General features: G+C 52.7%; 7 protein-coding genes across 7 annotated transcripts; 2 read left to right on the top strand and 5 right to left on the bottom strand.

The window, feature by feature from the left end:
* Nucleotides 1-1,365: 1,365 nt before the first annotated feature.
* On the bottom strand, nt 1,366-1,888 carry A1O1_04088 (uncharacterized protein; the record flags this gene model as incomplete). Its single annotated transcript, XM_007724985.1, has 3 exons — nt 1,366-1,557; nt 1,610-1,690; nt 1,772-1,888. The coding sequence occupies 3 exons, from the start codon at nt 1,886-1,888 to the stop codon at nt 1,366-1,368; spliced, it is 390 nt and encodes a 129-aa protein (XP_007723175.1).
* Nucleotides 1,889-2,136: 248 nt separating this feature from the next.
* On the top strand, nt 2,137-4,697 carry A1O1_04087 (phosphatidate cytidylyltransferase; the record flags this gene model as incomplete). The annotated part of the gene is made up of 2 exons (XM_007724984.1): nt 2,137-4,112; nt 4,169-4,697. 2 exons carry the CDS (start codon nt 2,137-2,139, stop codon nt 4,695-4,697), a joined length of 2,505 nt encoding a protein of 834 aa, XP_007723174.1.
* Nucleotides 4,698-5,708: 1,011 nt separating this feature from the next.
* A1O1_04086 (ubiquitin-conjugating enzyme E2 W) lies at nt 5,709-6,792 on the bottom strand (the record flags this gene model as incomplete). The annotated part of the gene is made up of 4 exons (XM_007724983.1): nt 5,709-6,103; nt 6,297-6,447; nt 6,674-6,685; nt 6,766-6,792. The coding sequence occupies 4 exons, from the start codon at nt 6,790-6,792 to the stop codon at nt 5,709-5,711; spliced, it is 585 nt and encodes a 194-aa protein (XP_007723173.1).
* An 860-nt stretch (nt 6,793-7,652) lies between these two features.
* On the bottom strand, nt 7,653-9,136 carry A1O1_04085 (uncharacterized protein; the record flags this gene model as incomplete). Its single annotated transcript, XM_007724982.1, has 2 exons — nt 7,653-8,789; nt 8,843-9,136. The coding sequence occupies 2 exons, from the start codon at nt 9,134-9,136 to the stop codon at nt 7,653-7,655; spliced, it is 1,431 nt and encodes a 476-aa protein (XP_007723172.1).
* A 1,858-nt stretch (nt 9,137-10,994) lies between these two features.
* A1O1_04084 (uncharacterized protein) lies at nt 10,995-11,456 on the bottom strand (the record flags this gene model as incomplete). The annotated part of the gene is made up of 2 exons (XM_007724981.1): nt 10,995-11,173; nt 11,273-11,456. The coding sequence occupies 2 exons, from the start codon at nt 11,454-11,456 to the stop codon at nt 10,995-10,997; spliced, it is 363 nt and encodes a 120-aa protein (XP_007723171.1).
* A 1,657-nt stretch (nt 11,457-13,113) lies between these two features.
* Nucleotides 13,114-13,964, bottom strand: A1O1_04083 (uncharacterized protein; the record flags this gene model as incomplete). Its single annotated transcript, XM_007724980.1, has 3 exons — nt 13,114-13,242; nt 13,299-13,741; nt 13,817-13,964. The coding sequence occupies 3 exons, from the start codon at nt 13,962-13,964 to the stop codon at nt 13,114-13,116; spliced, it is 720 nt and encodes a 239-aa protein (XP_007723170.1).
* Nucleotides 13,965-15,807: 1,843 nt separating this feature from the next.
* On the top strand, nt 15,808-16,833 carry A1O1_04082 (uncharacterized protein; the record flags this gene model as incomplete). The annotated part of the gene is made up of 3 exons (XM_007724979.1): nt 15,808-15,997; nt 16,091-16,162; nt 16,244-16,833. 3 exons carry the CDS (start codon nt 15,808-15,810, stop codon nt 16,831-16,833), a joined length of 852 nt encoding a protein of 283 aa, XP_007723169.1.
* Between the last annotated feature and the right edge of the window lie 711 nt (nt 16,834-17,544).

The raw sequence follows: 17,544 nt of genomic DNA, 5'->3' as shown, positions 1-17,544 counted from the left end.
AGGCGGGCAGAGGGACCACGATGGTACCCCTTGGCCGCGGGCGCGGGGTCTTGGACGCGTGGATTGGAGCGGCTTGTAGAGAGGCTGTTGATCGGAGGGGACCGACCGGTTGAGAAGATGCGGTGTACAATGACAAAGGCTGGCGTGTGTATGTATGATGAGAGTGCAGGTGTGTGTGTAGAGAAGCAGGCAGTCAGGCAGGTATTGTATGCCTTTATCGAGTAAGTACTTTGTGTAAATAGATCATGGAGGCGCATTGAGTCAGAAGGCCTAGGGACTGACGACTGACTGTTCGAGGGGGGTCCTGCTTACCGCATCGCCGGGCGGGAGACGCGCGAGCCTGATGGATGATATGCGTTGGTACGTACCTAGTACGTACTTAGTACGTACTTAGTACGTACTTAGGGTAGCTGGTCCGGGTGCGGGGAGCAAGCCTAAAGCCTCCTTCTACACTGAGCGCTAGCAGCCTTGAACAATCGAAAACAGAGCTCTGCTGACGATGTTGGTGGTTGGTGGCTTGGTGCCTCTTTTGTCACTTGACCGCCGCGTGTCTGTTTGCGTCTTGTTCTATTCGTGGCTCGGACCATCTCTTCATCACAAGTGACCTGTGCTGCGCGAGACTGACCTAACATGCTCGTACTCCGGATGGACAGGAAGGACTACGATGGAACTGATGGCGAAGGCCCGTTGCTTGCCGTGTGAACGAGTCTATTCCGTAGTACCGCAGCCTGGTCCAACGTGTCCGCTCACTCCCAGTCTCCTTCAGTCGAAGCATTCAGACACCTATCCCCGAGGAGCCTGTCAGAACACCGGCCGTGTTCCTCCATGCCGCCCGCCGCGCGACGAGCCCGAACGGGATCGCTTTATTCCTCCGGCCAACGTGATATGGTTATATTCACGAGGTGCAGCACACATGTGTGCTCGAAGGACCAATATTGATGGTCGCAGGAATATCACACACGCTCAAGCAAGAAAATAAGCTCTTTGGATCCATTGCACAATATCCGGTGTAGACGCAGCTCAACGGAACTGCAGGAAAGACTGCTTGGGCTGTCCAACTGATTAACTACCTGGTAAAGCGTGGCATACATATGATATGACGATCGCCGCGAAAGGGATCAAAGCCTTTTCTTCATACGTGTTGCTCAAATGGCGCGTTCCACACGAATCGCGTCAGAAAGCCAAGATTCCGGGCAGAGGTTTTGAGGGTAAGTTCTTCGTTCCAAGAGCGTATTTGCCTCGAACAAATGCGCAAGCGTCGCCGACAGCGCAGGCCGTGAATAACCCTCTGGCTATAGGAGGTGATCATGGAATCATGGGACATGTCTGCATGAAGGAAGGTATGTGAACGTCTTCATTTCCCGCTCATTTCGACTTGTTCGCTGCAGCAGCTGCCCTGGCCTTCGCCGCCTTCTTTCGGTTGCTTCGAATCATAACCATCGCAAGGAAGGTTCCAACGACCGCCGACCCCAGAAGGGTGAGGATGACCGGGATTCGAATAGCCCAGACACGGGGAGGAAAGAGGCCTTGAAGAGGATGATCATCGTCGACAAACGGCTAATGCAATCATCAGTGGACTATATCAGTGCTCGACTGGCGAGAGACAAACCATGAACAGTGTCCATATAGTATAGTAAAGAAAAATAGTCGTGGCTGCAATGAGCATGGCCATGCCCACAAGTTTGTCCAGCTGTGCAAAGTGATCAGTCTCTTTGAGCAGCAAGTCTCAAGGACAAGGGAGGGTTTACCATCTCTGCTAGCAGATCCTAACAATCTGCAGACCTCTTCTCAGGAGTGAGTTATCGTAGTTCAAGAGGGCGAAAGGTGGACGCGTCGTAGGATTGTAGAATTGGACACGAATCCCCAACTTAGGCGCGCTTTGGCTCATCGGCGCAGTTCAAGTTGCTTCCCCGGAGTCGCTGCACTGCAGTGGCACTGGCAGTCGCAGGCAAACCATACGTCGGGCTTGGCACTAGACAATTTTCCGACCTCCAACTTGAAGTTGTCTGCCTACGATGCGTTTGTCAAGAACCACACCTCGAACTTTTGTCTCTGGACGTGGCAGACCTATGCAATGACAATCCTTCTCTAAGTCCACGCTTTGCTGTTGATAGGCTATCAACGCACAATTTCATCATGGCCGACACCATGTTGCTGTCGTCCGCCGTCCGTCTGCCCACCCCGCCGCCGGGCGCTTCCTATTCCCCTGGGCCCTCTGGCGCAAAGAAGAGATCGCCACCATCTCGTTCTCCTTCTCCAAGACGTCGAAGACCTGCGCCTCGTGAGGATGAGCCACGGCGTCGAAATGGTGGCGCGGAACCGGCACGAGAAATGGACGACCGGGAACGCGAACTGCTCGAAAGATTCAAGCCAAAAGAAAGCCTTGAAACCAGACGAAAACCCATGACGGCAGAGGAAAAGCAGGCCGTTGCAAAGGCGGAGTACGAGAAACTCCTCAATATGCGGTCTGGGGGCACGTACATTCCTCCGGCGAAGTTGCGAGCGTTGCAGTCACAAATCACCGATAAATCCAGCAAGGAGTATCAGAGAATGGCCTGGGAGGCTTTGAAGAAGTCTATCAATGGTTTGATCAACAAAGTCAACGTCTCCAACATCAAGTATATCGTGCCGGAGCTATTTGGCGAGAATTTGGTCCGTGGTAGAGGATTGTTTTGCAGGAGCATCATGAAGGCGCAGGCTGCGTCCTTACCCTTTACTCCCATCTATGCCGCCATGGCCGCTGTTGTGAACACCAAACTACCGCAGGTCGGAGAGCTGCTCTTGAACCGCCTGGTGGTCCAGTTTCGCAAAGCCTTCAAAAGAAACGACAAGGCCGTCTGTCTCTCTTCAACCACATTCATTGCGCATCTCTGCAATCAGCAGGTCGCCCATGAAACTGTCGTGGCACAGATCCTCCTGTTACTGCTGCACAAGCCAACCGATGACTCTGTAGAGATCGCGGTTGGTCTGACCAGGGAAGTCGGCCAACATCTGGAAGAGATGAGTCCACCGATCGCATTGGCGGTCTTCGATCAATTCCGCAGCATCCTACATGAAGCCGATATCGACAAACGAGTACAGTACATGATTGAAGTATTGTTCCAAGTGAGAAAGGATCGATACAAAGACAATCCTGCGATCCGAGAGGAACTTGACCTAGTTGAAGAAGAAGACCAGATTACGCACCAGGTTGATCTTGATGATGAAATCGATGTTCAGGACTCCTTAAATATTTTCAAGTACGATCCCGAGTGGGAGGAACATGAAGAAGCATATCGAAAGCTGAAGGCCGAGATCCTTGGGGAGGACAGCGATGCGGAGGAAGACGACGAGAGTGGTTCCGAGGACACTTCAGACGACGAAGAAGCGGAACAAGAACGTGCCATTGAAATCAAGGATCAGACGAACACGGACCTGGTCAACTTGCGAAGGACGATTTACTTGACCATCATGTCAAGTCTCGACTTTGAAGAGGCGGCGCATAAGCTGATGAAAGTCCAACTTCCTGCTGGCCAGGAACCGGAACTGCCGTCGATGATCATCGAATGCTGCTCGCAGGAGAAGACATATTCCAAGTTCTTTGGTCTGCTGGGCGAGAGATTTGCAAAGCTTAACCGGCTTTGGACGGAATTGTTTGAGCAAGCGTTTGCGAAATATTACGACACGATCCACCGCTACGAGACGAACCGGCTGCGAAACATTGCTCGCTTTTTCGCACACCTCTTGAGTACCGATGCCATTGGATGGCATGTATTTTCGGTCGTCCATCTCAACGAAGAAGAGACGACTTCCAGCAGCCGTATCTTCATCAAAATCCTTTTCCAAGAGCTGGCTGAGGCTATGGGCATGGCCAAGCTGCAGGAGAGAATGAAGGACGACATCCTGCGGCCCAGCTTCGCCGGCATCTTCCCCACAGACACTCCTCGAAACACCCGCTTCTCCATCAATTACTTCACCAGTATCGGTATGGGCGCGCTCACCGAAGAGATGCGCGAGCATCTCAAGAATCTCCCCAAACCTGCCCCACCGGCGCTTCCTGCACCGAAGGACGACCAGTCCGACTCGGAGAGCGTCAGCTCGTATTCCAGCTACTCAAGCTACACCACAAGCAGGTCGGGTTCGTACTCTCGGAGTCCTTCGAGGGAGCGACCAGCGAGACGGGTTAAAGGGGGCAGATCTTCCAGCCCACGGGACGGGGCCAGAGGAAGAGGAAAGGCCAGGAGCTACAGCCGGTCCGTTTCGCGATCACTATCGCCGCCCCGCCGAGGCGCAACAAGACGGGGCAGAAGCTACTCCGCCTCGGTCTCACGGTCACGATCGCCTTCGCCGCCTCGACGATCCCGCAAGAGGTCGCCATCTTACTCGGTCTCTCCAAGTCCCCCACCGAAGCGCAATGGCGGCCCAGCTCGCGGCCGAGCATGCACACGCTCCCGATCATACAGCTACTCAGACACTTCGCGCTCTCCGCCCCCGAAACGTCTTCCTGCGCGTCGCGAAGACCTTTCGATTTCCCGCTCACCATCACCACCAAGACGCCGAACAAGCCCACCTCCACCTACAAGACGGGCTGGAGTTTCTCTGTCGAGGTCAAGGTCTCCTCCTCCCCGTCGTGGCGGCCGGAAAGGTCCACCGGTTCGCAATTTCAGCCGCTCTCCCTCGCGCTCGTTGTCTCCTCCGCCTCGTCGCCGCAGCGCTAAACATCCTAGGAGCAGAAGTCGCAGTGTCAGTAAAAGCATCAGCAGGAGCCGCAGCCACACCCCTCCACGGCGGAGAGCAGCCTCGCCTCCAAGGCGCAGACGCAACTCGTCCAGTCAGAGCGATCGGTCGAGATCGAGATCACGTTCTCCGCCACCAGCAAGATATAACCGGCCTCCACCAGGTGGTGGCGACAGGCGACGCTCCCCGGGTCCTTCCAGACGTGGATACAGACGGAGTCCTAGTCCGATGCGTGGGCGGTACGACAAAGCTGAGGCTGCAGAAACTGTGAGTGGGAGACCCAGGGCTGCCGAATTTGCATGATAGATTGGACTTGGACTTGGACTCCACGAGAAGAAAAGGGATAGGGATAGCTATTATCAAAAGAGTCGTCAAAGGTTGCTTGGGATACCTGATGTGTTTGAGCCTGTTAAGGCCGGTTGACTGTCTCTGTGCATACTGGCCTCGAACATGTCCCGTTGCCTCGCGCTTATGAAGACAAGGTAGATAGGTTATTTTAAAGGCTAAATCGGACAACCAAGCATGCACCAACTCCGTCTCGAATTCTCTCTTCGGCGTCAAGTATCATTTGTATGACATCATTCATCCAGACTTGGGATGCACCTGATCCCGGTAGAGTCGTAGCCAAAGGTATTACTAGGTCGACCGGTGTCACCATCATGTCTCATAAAGATATCATCAACTTCATTGCAGGCCCCTGTGTTCCATGGATTTGAACTGGCTTGGAGAATGCTCGGGCGAACACCCGGTGCCGGGAGCAACTGATTGCCCGAGGCGGTGCAGTCGGCCGCTCTGATCTGTCCAGAAATCGGCCCGAGGTGGTCTTTCTCGGGCGGTATCTCATGCTCCAGTACACATGACTTGGTGGACCACCACCGCCATCGTCTCCGGATCCATACGGACGCCCGAACGTCGTGACTGTTGTAGGTTCGTGAGATCAGAGCGTCCAGGCTATTCTTTTATGGTCGTTATCGTCAAAGCCAAGGTCGATCTCATACGGTATCGTCGTCATATGCAAACCTCACGTCTTTCAGACCGCGTCCTGACCCGCTTCCTCTATAGCCGCTCCAGCCGTTCGGTCCACGGACGCCCATGCTCTGGCAGAATTGCTCATCACCTTGGGGTCGTTCATTTTTGCTGTTTCCCGTCAACATGCTCTGGATGCTCATGCATACGCTCTCGACACTCTGCACGGGCGACCAACCAGCGGTTCCGAGCAGGTCTAAACATATGATTCCATTGCTGTAGATATGGGGGTGGATTGGTATCGGCCGGCCGAGGAAGGGGGTCTGTGAGGATTGTGGCTGGGATTGAGATTGAGGTTCTGATTGAGATGGGGCGGAATCTGTCGAAGGCGGGACGTGGATGAATGTGACTTCTGGTGGTTCTGGAAGATATCATGACGAGTCAGCGGTTACTCTATGGCCATCTTCATCTTGACCTGCTGTAGATATATCTGTGCGAGAGTCTGCAAGACTCCACATAGATACTTTGTGAGGGTTTGACTCCGCCACATACACATGCCGACACCCTTTGGGCAGGGCTTTCCCGTTCCATCAGCACAGGCGGTCAACACTTACCGATGGGGTAGTTGTCGGAGAAGATGAAACTCAGCCGGAACACCTGGTTGTTGTATAACGGGTTGTCGTCCAGCACTCGTATATCAACCTGCCATTCTCGGAAGTCGTCTGCTTTGACTAGTTCGATTCCAGGAGGAAGCTTTTGCTTTGCCTAGTGTCCAATCGCCATCTCGTCAGAATCATATTAGAGGGTAGAGACAGGAACGGTGTGTCTGATGGAGAACGATGTCTTGCCGAATGCCACTGTATGAAGAAGGCTTGCGAGATGTGTCTGCGTCTGCGTCTGTTGTCTGCTGTATATGGCAGGCAGCAGCGCAGGATATGGGAGGTTCGGCGGACGGATGGCGCGGAAGAGGAGTGAAAGGAGAGAGAAGTACCTTGGTCAGTTCCTAGGATTGTGCAGTCAAGTCAGCATGAATGGCAATTGCGCCAGTAGTTCGTGATCATGGTTCGTCAGATACAGACAGACCTTTCCAAGTCTTTTGGCAGCAAACATGTTGACGACAGTGGATATCGTTTACTAGGACGCCTCGCACTTTTTGTAAGGACGGAGAGCGTGGATTACGATCCAGGCACAACCGCAGGCAAGACAACAAGTAACAAGGCTCCCGGGAGTATATGATGCTGCGGGTAACTTCAAGTTGTGAGTCTGCCGCGAACTCGGAGGAGGAAGGAAGCGATATTGCTGGAGACTTCGGGTCGTTTGTACAGTCTGATTTCTGTCTCCCGGAGGGATCTCGTGTCACCGCACGGCGTATTTGGGCTTTGTGATACTGTAGGTAGTGTGTAGGTATTTAATGAGGGGAGAGTGAGTGTGTGTGTGTAACCGCAGTTCAGTTCAGTTCAACATTCGTTCAGTCGGAGAATAAACAGCGTATGACATCGACAATTAACCATCAGGCTGCGCCCCTCATAATCCTCAGCTCGCCATGTGACAGACAGACAGCCTTGACCACCGACTCACCACCAACCCATCCCGCGACATACGCCGCCTCTTTGCCATGCCTTTGGCACGTCAATATTGTTCTTGTTGGTTCTACAATTGACCCGTCTTCACGTGCAAGATCACCAATCGGTCTATATGGAGCTGCGATGATATATTACTCTCGAATGACGGAGTCTGTGCTCGAACCGACGTCCCTCTGCTGCAATGAACAATTGGCCAGGTGGGATGAAAAGAAAAGTCTTGAAGAGTAGCTATGAAGCAAAAGTACACCTGAGTCAAGGTGATTAGTACCTTCTAAGGGAAAATTCAAAGCACATCCCTTACGCCATGACATACACTCAACGTCAAACATACTGGGCCGACGGCCAGACTTATCCAACAATGGAAAAACAACGGGAAACCCTGGACCTCTACTTCGGTTGGGTCTTGGGCTCCACATTTTCTTCTGTAGCAGATCCAGAGGAGGGAGATGACACCTCCCCCGTGGTTGGCGGATGGACGCCTTGAGTGATGGAAACCTGACGACCGGTGGCCTCGTCCGCATAGACTGACCAGTCGCCAACAGCCTCATCGGAGAACTGATCAAGGTCGACTCCGATCATCTCGGCCTCGTCCGTGATGCGCAAGTGCAGGCCGGGGATGTATTTGAGGATCAGGAGCATGATAAGCGACAGAGTGAAAGACCAGCTTGCAATGGCAGCGATCTCGGCCAACTGACGCGCAATCTGGCTGCCCACGCCGTCAATGCCACCGGGGGCAAGCGTGACACCATCGAGAGAGGACACGGACGCACTCGCGAAGATACCGGTCAGGAAGGCACCAACCATACCACCGATACCGTGAAGCTTAAAGACCTCGAGTCCATCGTCAATCCCAATCCACTCGTTCACATTCTCAAAGAGGTTGACGACGATGGCCGTGATGAAGCCAATGGCGGCTCCGCACCACACCGAGACATAGCCAGCCGCAGGCGTGATGCCGACCAGACCGGCAATAGCACCCTCGCAAGCGCCAATGACCGAGAACTTGCGGTGCTTAATGTAGTCCATCATCACCCAACCGGCGACACCAGTGGACGCTGCCATGTTGGTGTTCCACACCGCCATCATGGCACGAATGCTGGCATTCAGAGCCGAACCGCCGTTGAACCCGAACCAGCCAAACCAGATCAGGGATGTCCCGAGGAAGACGACGGTGACGTTATGCGGCTTATAGATGTGCTTTTCGCCATAACGGCTTCGCTTGCCCAACACGAGCGCATACGCCAGCGCTGCTGTCCCGCTAGAGATGTGGACCGGGCCACCACCGGCGAAATCAAGAGCGGGCAAGGTGAACAGCCAGCCATTGGCATTCCAGGTCCAGTAGGCGATTGGGCAGTAGCAGATCGTTGCCCAGCAGAAGCCAAAGATGATGGAGGGGATGATGCGACCTCGTTCGAAGGATCCGCCGACCACGATCATGGTGGCACAGGCGCAAAACATCAACTCGTAGAAACAGAAGACGATGTCAGGGATCACCGCGGATCCCCACGACGGCGCAGCCATCACCTGCGCCAGTTAGCATGTCGATTCTGACCCCTCGAGATCGGGACTCGACTCACATCCATCAATCCGAAATTGGTCATGTCGCCAATGAAAGGGCCGCCGTTGCGAGAGAATGCAAGGGTGAAGCCCCAAAACGCCCATTGGAACGTGCAGACTGCCATGACCGTCATCGACTGAAAGATCATGGCAAGCGCTGACTTTCGGCGCGACATGCCGCCATACAGCAGACCGATCCCGGGCACAATGAGAAAGACCAAGCAACCCATGAGCACTTGGTAGACATATTCCCACTCGAGGCCGACGTAGGGCGCGTTGACGTCGATTTCCTTGGGATTGCCGCCATTGGGCATGCTTGGATTGAAGGTCGGCTTGCAGGCATGTCAGCGAAGAGCCACGGGGACAGGCACGACGGACTCGAGAACTCACAATAGCTGGTGCGGTAGCCATGGCTGCGGGCCTGAATTTTGAGAGACGGTTCTGGTATGGATACGCTCAATGCTAGAGCCACGAGAAGGGGAGAAGAAGGACACGCAGGGGCGAGAAGGGAGAATCTACCTATATAACTTCGGCACCGCATCAAGGGACCCCAGGAGGGGTTAGGGATGCATGGAAGGAAAAAAAAAGAACTTCTCTTGACACCTCCATCCCCACGCGAGGTCCTCGTCACCTGAGGCATCTGTCGGGCTAAAAAGCAACTTCGGTCTCGTGAGGAACTCTTGTCGAGACATCAACATGCCGGACTCGAAGCGAATCTCAGTGCCAGGAGGACCTAACTGCCAGGAGCTGGAGTCAGTGATGCCGGGGTGTGTTGCACCCTTGACTCGAAAGAGAGGAGAGAGCCGAGTTTCATGTGGTTGTGCTGGGGTTGAACCCGGTTGATATCACAGCGTGTAGCGAGATCTCAGCAACGACATTGGCTGAGGGTTACGCTGTGTAAATAAATCCAACAACGCGAACACGAGTGTAGGCCAGTCATCCCTTCAATGAGCGAGCCTCGTTGACCGTTGACGCTCTTATCAGTGGAGTCCTCCATATCCTGCCAGAAGCGGGCCAAGGTTGACGGGGCGAGCCAAGCCTTGCGCCTATCTCTCCTGTCGGGCCAATTGTGCAGACGAGTCTCGGGTCAAGCATCAAGGGCTCCATAGATTCCCGTGGCTTCGTCTCAAGCTTGACATTGCTTCTTTCTGGCTGATGGGGCAGGATGAAAGCAAGGAGACGGGAACCCCAGAGTATGCATGTCGGTCCTCATCATTGTGGAGCATACAGGCGAGGTCTCATGCTCAATGTTGACGTTGACGACTTTAGGATGTGGATGTTGCCTGCTGGTAAGTGGTACAAGGATGGTTATTGCCTTGCCCAGTAGTTGGAACATACTTTCCTCGGAGATCTGAGGAGAGCCGATCTGGACTTTCGAAGCAAATGTGAATGTGGCCAGGGTGTTTCATGCACTCCTACTTCGATCAGGATCAGGAGCTTTCAAGTCCTTGACTCGTTAGTCGAGGCGTGACCAATTAGGCGATGGACATTGGACACCACACCATCCGAAGGCAGCCGATTGACTGATAAAGAAGTGCAATTTGGAAAAAGCAGGCTATCTAGCTCGAGACATCTCGTTGTTCGGTTAGTAAGCACCCTACCCACGTAGGCGCGTTGCTTCTTCGTGGTTGTTCCTGACCCGAGCAGAAAAAGAAGAAACCAAGCTATAAGCAGCAAGTGGAGCATGACTCCAGTCATTCAACATTCACCAACATTGAGAGGAATATTCATTGGAAACATGTCCTGCTTACAATGATGGTTGACGCATGCGAGCACCGACCTCCTCCTCCTTCAGAGAAGGTGCTTTGGCCCGAGTTTTTCTGAGCTCAACATGGGAAGTTCAAACCATGATCAGCGGGAGTTGGAAAAGTCGAAAAGCTTTTGCTTATCACATTCTGATCCAAGGCAAGCTTTTTCCCACTACCTAATATCCAGCCATGTGTGCTTTCAACGTGGCTTCCGACATTTGATATCTTTTTTGTTTTGTACAATTCGGCCGCTCATGCAGAAGCACATGCTCAGCTCCAGTTTCAACAGCCCCAGCCAGCAATGCCGGCGGCTCTCTCACAGGAAACAGCCGAACACGCTCCATACGCTCTTCCTTGACCATGTTCCGCTGGACACCCGCATTCCCTGCCTCAGTCTCATCCTGCCCTCCAACATGTTCCTGGGTTACTTCCCGTCTCTGGCTTTCTGCTGCCCCAGCGTCTTGACGGGGCTATCTCTCGGGTCTCTCGTCTCGTTCGAGGTTCCATGTTTCCTTCGAGACTCTTGGATCTTGGCATGTTCCGACCCGGCGACCTTGTTGCTGTGGAAGATATAGTAGAAAGGGACGATGGCGAGGACGCCACCTAACGCAACTCTAGAAGACGAAAACAAAAGCAATCAGCATCACTTCAAACCCGACAAGAGATCCTGGGACTGATCTTACAGAGGCATTTTGCTATTACTCCTATGCCCAGGCAACCCCTCCGGAGCTGGCGCTTGCTCTCCGGGAGAACTGGCGAAGAATCTCTTCGTCTGCGGTTGTACTTGACGGCTCCGAAAAAGGGTGTTGAACGTCAGGATCGTGTCTGTCTTCAGCGCTGGTATGGCAGGTGTCCGACGAAGAACCGTCGCCAGAGTAGACGACATGATTGCGCAGTTCGGAGGCAGAATACTACTACCGGTGAACGACTCTGTTATGATCCGGGGAACGGAACAGAGGCGCTACAAGTCTTTGCTGCTGATCTGAAATCGTGGATCTCGGGGACTGTTCTTGCAGTACTGTTCGAAGCTGTACGACAGAAAGCTAAGGTAGGTCCTCGATGTTCAAATCAATCCAGGAGGTACAGGAGGTTTGACGTTTGACATTTGAGGTATGACTATAAGGGCTGAAATTCGTCACCAACAGTCCCCGGCCACCTAAACAATAGTATTTCGGTAGACTGGCAATCCCAGTCCCAGTCCACCACTGCCAGTGCATGACCATCGTCATACCAGACTCGATGGCGTCCCTCGAAGTCAGTCACAGCCCTCAGCTTTTGGTCTGAGACTCTTGATGTATCAGCTTATGCACGTCATTGTTCATCGTTTACAGTTTGTCATGACGAAGTGACATTTGAGGAGCATTCTCCTGCAAAGGGAGCTTTTCGAATATCCACCGGCAGTATGAGTCTGACTATTGGTATGGGACTAACTTGCGAGTCTTGAAGCCTGTCCATCGCCGCAGTGCAGTCATTCCTGGGAGATAGACCTCATTGCCTCACCGGATGGTAGCAATAAGCCAATGAGTTGCTGCCAGTCCACTACCACTATCATGACTAAGATGAAGTAACCAGTACTGTGGTAGATAGCCAATGAAGATCCGGAGTACCACTAGTAGGGGACCAATTGCGGGGAGCAAATCAGATTGCCTGATTCGAGGTAGAGTGGATACAGCTGACTAAGGGGTAGTGCCAAGAGATAAGATAGAGGCAAAAGAAAGGAGTCGAGCCCAATCAATATTTAAAATACTTCAACCTTGTCATCCACAAATGCTCCCTCCCCCCTTTTTGGGTGTTTTGTTATATCCTTCTTGGAATGCTGGGCAGCTCGTCTACCCAGAGTATAGGCCGGCAGCTTAGGAAACACAACATGATACAGGTGACCTACCTTCGCCTGAGAAACAAAAGATATGGATTTCTGCTCTATACTAGGCACCGTATCTACACCGGCAGCGAACAAGTAGAATGTCTCTTTGCTCTCCCATTTCACTGTCTGTATGAAAGCCAGTCACAGATCTCACGTCTTTAATGCCTCTTTTCGTCGACCAAAGTTTGCTGGGCGCTTTGCTGCTGCAGGCAACGGCGGTACTGATTCCCATTCACGAAAAATGGAATTAAATGGACATGAAGCCCAAGATCCCTAGATATGGTCGGCCAAGGGGGCCCAATACGTGCGGGCGACTCCATTTATCTGACTGGCTTAGGGCGTCCAGTTGGAGACTAAAGTACTTATTACGTACGGCGACTGAAAGGTCGATTGGCTTATATTATAGAGTTATGATCTTTATGGATTTTGAGTCTGTTTTACGGATCATGTAGAGCATGTCTGACGAATACTATATATTACTGGCTGCTTTGCCTTAATATTCTCACTGCACTCGAATAAAATACATTATGCTCTTCAGCAAATCACCATCCCCCACCTTCCGACGTTGCGCTACCCAACGCAGTGTCACAGCGGAAACTTGGGCTAACTCACCACAAGCTTGCTAGTCTGCACCCTCCGCGGTTCTTGAATCCGGCGTGGGACAGCCTGGGCTTTCCGTCTAATAAGCCAAACCACCGATGGCAGCCCCAATAGCTGCAAGCACCAGAAGATTCTCGCTACCAAGTCTGGCAGCGGCACCGGTGTAAGTACTAATTGGCGCGACACCAGTAGTGGTGGCGGCGACGGACTGCAGGAAGTATCAGCAAGTGCAGGCCAGGGGCGGGACGCAGGGAGAGTTCTTACCGTGGGAGCCGTGGCGGCGGCGGAAGATATAGCATAGGTGGCGCTGGCGCTGGCAGAGGACCAAGCAGCGACGCTGGAACTTGCAGGGGCAGCAGGAGCGGAAGTAGACACAACGCTCGAAGTCGCAGCTGCAGCGGCAGCAGAGGATGTAGTGGCAATGCTCGAACTCGCAGGGGCAGCAGCAGGAGATGTAACGGCGGCGCTGGAGCTTGGAGGTGCAGCAGCAGAAGACGCAACAGCGGTTGTTGCTGCGGCGGGAGCTGTTGCAGTCGAGGGACTGGGAGTGGCGTTGTCGCCGCAGGCCTCAGCAGCCTTGGCCACGTCGGTGCCATAGTATTGCCAGATGTCGTAGGTCAAGGCACAATCCATGCAGTCCGCGAGATCGGTCGTGTAGGTCGCGTTGGTGCAGTAGTTGGTTGTCCTGGCATCGACAATCACGCCACCTAGAATAGAGCAGGCATTAGTGTCACCATGCTTTATACCGCCAGCATAGCTCATCTCTGGTATCATTCACTTACCGCAGTGCGCGTGGCATTCATACAAGGGACTTCCAGGCGAGAGGTCTTGACGCTTGACAAATCTGAACACATCCTCGAGATCCTCAGGGATGCTGAGGCCAAGCGACAGTGTCGCGAACGCCAACAAGGTAGTGCCGGTGATATGCATGATGGAGAGAGCGACCGTGGCAGAAACACAACAACTTGTGTCTGGGGGAAAACGAACGTGGAATGTAGCGTAGTACCTTGAATGTTAACGAAAGAGGTTTGAGATGCAGAGCTGGACAGCTGCACTCGGTATCCCTGGATCTCTTTTATACCCGATAGAATATGGTTGCCTTACTCGGGCATGTACGTGCGCGATCCCTGAGGATCGTACCACGCATAGACGAGGTTTGATAGTGGAGAAGCCGAACTCGTGGCAATCAAAGCGATGGATGCCTGGCATTGCAGCCACAGAGCGAAGTACGTACCATGCAACTCGCAAGTTACCACAAGCGGCGCAGCCTTGCTCGCACTATTGAAATTCTCAATTCCCGGACCGTCCGTGGGGTGCACTGGCAGAAGCTTGTGGTCTCGTGCTGGTACATTGATGGAGTTCGGAGCCTCATCGGAGCGTCTGTCTTGCCTAGCACTGTGTTGACCAAGTGGCCTGGCAACATCGCTGCATGGACGGGACGGGATGGTTCCGAAGCTCTCAATCTTGTAAGAGTACTATCGTTAAGCTATCAGTACTTGTGCATCAGCCATCGGGAGCTCCAGGCAGCTCCGTGTAGTCTCTGGCAGAGTCCTTTGATGTCCTCAATTGTAGCTAATAGACACATGGTAGAGGAGAAGAGTGGAGTCGGGATTGTGATTGTCAACTTGAAGTCCGCATGCGGGTGGCTGCATAATCTTATCTGATTTGATTCATCTTATCTGATTATTGCACAGGCCGTATACAGTCCGCAAATAGTTGGTAAACTACTTTTTGCTTCATATCTAGCTTCCCAGAGATCCTGATCGGGGTATCAGATGCAAAGCTTTGAAGATAGCAGTGGCAAAATGTGGATTTCCGATTTGGTATTTCGTAGCCAGAGCAAGAAACAACTTGGAATGTGGAGCCTCAGGGTTGTAGTGAGCCGAAACACGCAACAGTCAAGCTCCGAACAAGGACGGCTAGAATGCTTGATTCGTACAATAAAATGCTTCCCTTCAACAACTTGAACCATGCCGACAACGGACGAAAAATGCTTGGAGTCAACTGACAATCACCGATGAGGCATGGCATGGGCGCCTTGTGCAGCTCCACTCTCGCTGATTGGTATCTTATCTTATCTGATCAAACTATCACTCCACTTCCGTGGACTTCAATATACAATAGTCTTTCCGCTAGCACCTTCTTCACGGCATTTCCCACCAGAGCGACAACAACGACTTGCGTGGCTCTATTTGTTCCTACTCATCTGGCGTGGAAGGGACGTGACCAGGCAGAATGCTGTGCTGCAGGTATGAATGAAGAAACGGGCGCTCCCATTTTGTACACGCGGCACTCGAACATCTGCAGTTGCCAGTAGGTTTGACGCTACCCTCCTACAAGTCCTTGTGCAAGAGTTGGGTCCCGTCTTCGCTTACAGAAATGGCAAGCAACTAACTTGCGCCCGCGGTATCATTGGCCGGGGAGCATGAACTACCCGCTTTTTTAGCCTGACAAGACAGACGAGACTCACGAGAGCAGAGGGTGCATGGGTCTCATGGAGGACTAGTGTACAGACGCCAGCCACCTGGTCGACTCTCACAATCGGGCAACCAGTTATTTTCCTGAGTACAAGCATCCCAGAGTGGCGGTACTGCCTTTTCTGAGGACAGAACTGCAGAATCTTCTATGGGACGACGCTACGACCCCAAGATATAAAAGGTAGGTGACCGAGCGTGAGGTGTTACCCGTCCCTGTGAGTCACCCTTCATTCTATATTTGCTGACGAGATCATTCCAACATTGCTAAGCCTGTACTGCCTGGTATACGCCGAACCATGTCTCTACTAGCTTCTCTTCTTGCTGTAGCCATTGCAACGCTGCAATCGGCCATGGCGCAGGAGGTCAGTACAATGGGACCTGCTGCTTTCCTATGGCCTCCAGACAGAGCATATTCCGCAGCATGGGACAATACAGCTCCATGTGGAAGCTCTGCGGGGGTTAGCAACAGAACGCAATTTCCACTAAGTACGAATCTTCCATGTCTTGAGTCTGAACCATGCCGGCCGCGCAATGAGTATCGGACACATGTGCTGCTCAGCTGCTGACCGATGTGATCAGGCAACGCCGCTGTAGCCGTCGTTCTCCAAGACGAATCTTACTCAGTCAACCTGGCTGTCTCTTACAACAATGGTGAGATCATCAAGTTCCCTTCTAGACATCTCCAGTCTTTTCTTGAGCCGAAATATACTGAACATGGACGCTTCTGCCTAGATCCTACCAGCAACTCGGATTTCACCACGCTCGTCTCTGGCAAGGACTTCCCCGAGATCGAGCCTGGACACGAGTGTTACTCGGTGCCCAATCCCCCGTCAAGCGTCACCGCGGGGTCCAATGCCACCTTGCAGCTGTCCTACACATCAACTTTCGACGGCAACACCAACGAGACATACTACGCGTGCGCCGACATCCAGTACGTGGCTCTGTCCGACTTCAAAACGAGCATACCGTGCTTTAACGTGACTGAAGACACGTCCTACACCACCTCCGCCGCAGGAGTGGCACCCACGACAACCTCGACCGGCACAGCCTCCGAGGCGTCTAGTACCTCAACGGGATCAGCCGTCTCCCCCTCGTTGTCTTCTTCTCACCACCACAGCGGCTTGTCAGGAGGTGCCATCGCTGGCATTGTCGTTGGAACCATTGCTGGCGCCGTCATACTTGGGGCCATCTTGTTTGTTGCGTATCGCGCCCATATACGAAGGGTCAAGAGGGACGTGGCCGTCAATTTGAGAATGAAAGACATGCTCGGTGCACACAAGACCGACACTCATGTCTCTGGGTCATCCGGAGACCAGCGTTGACCGGCAGATTATGCCCTTGAGAGCCCTGTCAACTTGCCTAGACAAGGAGGAGGAAGAGGGTATGCGCTGATTCTTAGCTCCTGCGGGTTGTTCAGTTCAACTCTACCTAGTTTACCAACTTCAATAGCATAGTAGCTAGCAGAAATGGCAGAGTGGCTGGAGAATACAAAGATCTTGAGCTGTTCTTCAAATACCATCATGTATACCCAACTTTCTCCTGTTTATCTACCAGATTTGTGCTAAATTTCCTAATTCATCTCTTCTGTTACTCCATCTAAGGCTAGCATGGACCTGTCTATATCTCTCCTCATGCTCCCTCTTATCCTGCTCGATGAGCCTACGTCTAAGTAGTCGTAGCAACCAATTGGCCCTGACTCTTCCTCACAATACAAGTTACTCTTCAAAGCGTGCTTGTCTAGTTCCCCTAACAGGGACGCCATCAGGTTTGCCACATATATGCATAAATATATAGATATATATTACACAAATTGGATGTTTATTGCCACGCAAAAACACAAGAATGGTTGACAGAACGTGAAGTACGGTTAGAGTGTAGCAGGGCCTATACTTTATAGTATATTAGCATAGGCAATCCTCTGGAGGAAATCTGGTGCCAGAGAAGATGGTGAGAATTTGGTCTATAAGACAGTAGGCTCCTTCCGAGCTCCTTTTATACAAATCTCTGTGGCACACACTCGCATGTCAACCCGC

This window comes from Capronia coronata, assembly GCF_000585585.1.
Source record: "Capronia coronata CBS 617.96 chromosome Unknown acBCG-supercont1.3, whole genome shotgun sequence".
NCBI lineage: Eukaryota > Fungi > Ascomycota > Eurotiomycetes > Chaetothyriales > Herpotrichiellaceae > Capronia > Capronia coronata.
This window is presented reverse-complemented; position numbering and strand designations above follow the sequence as displayed.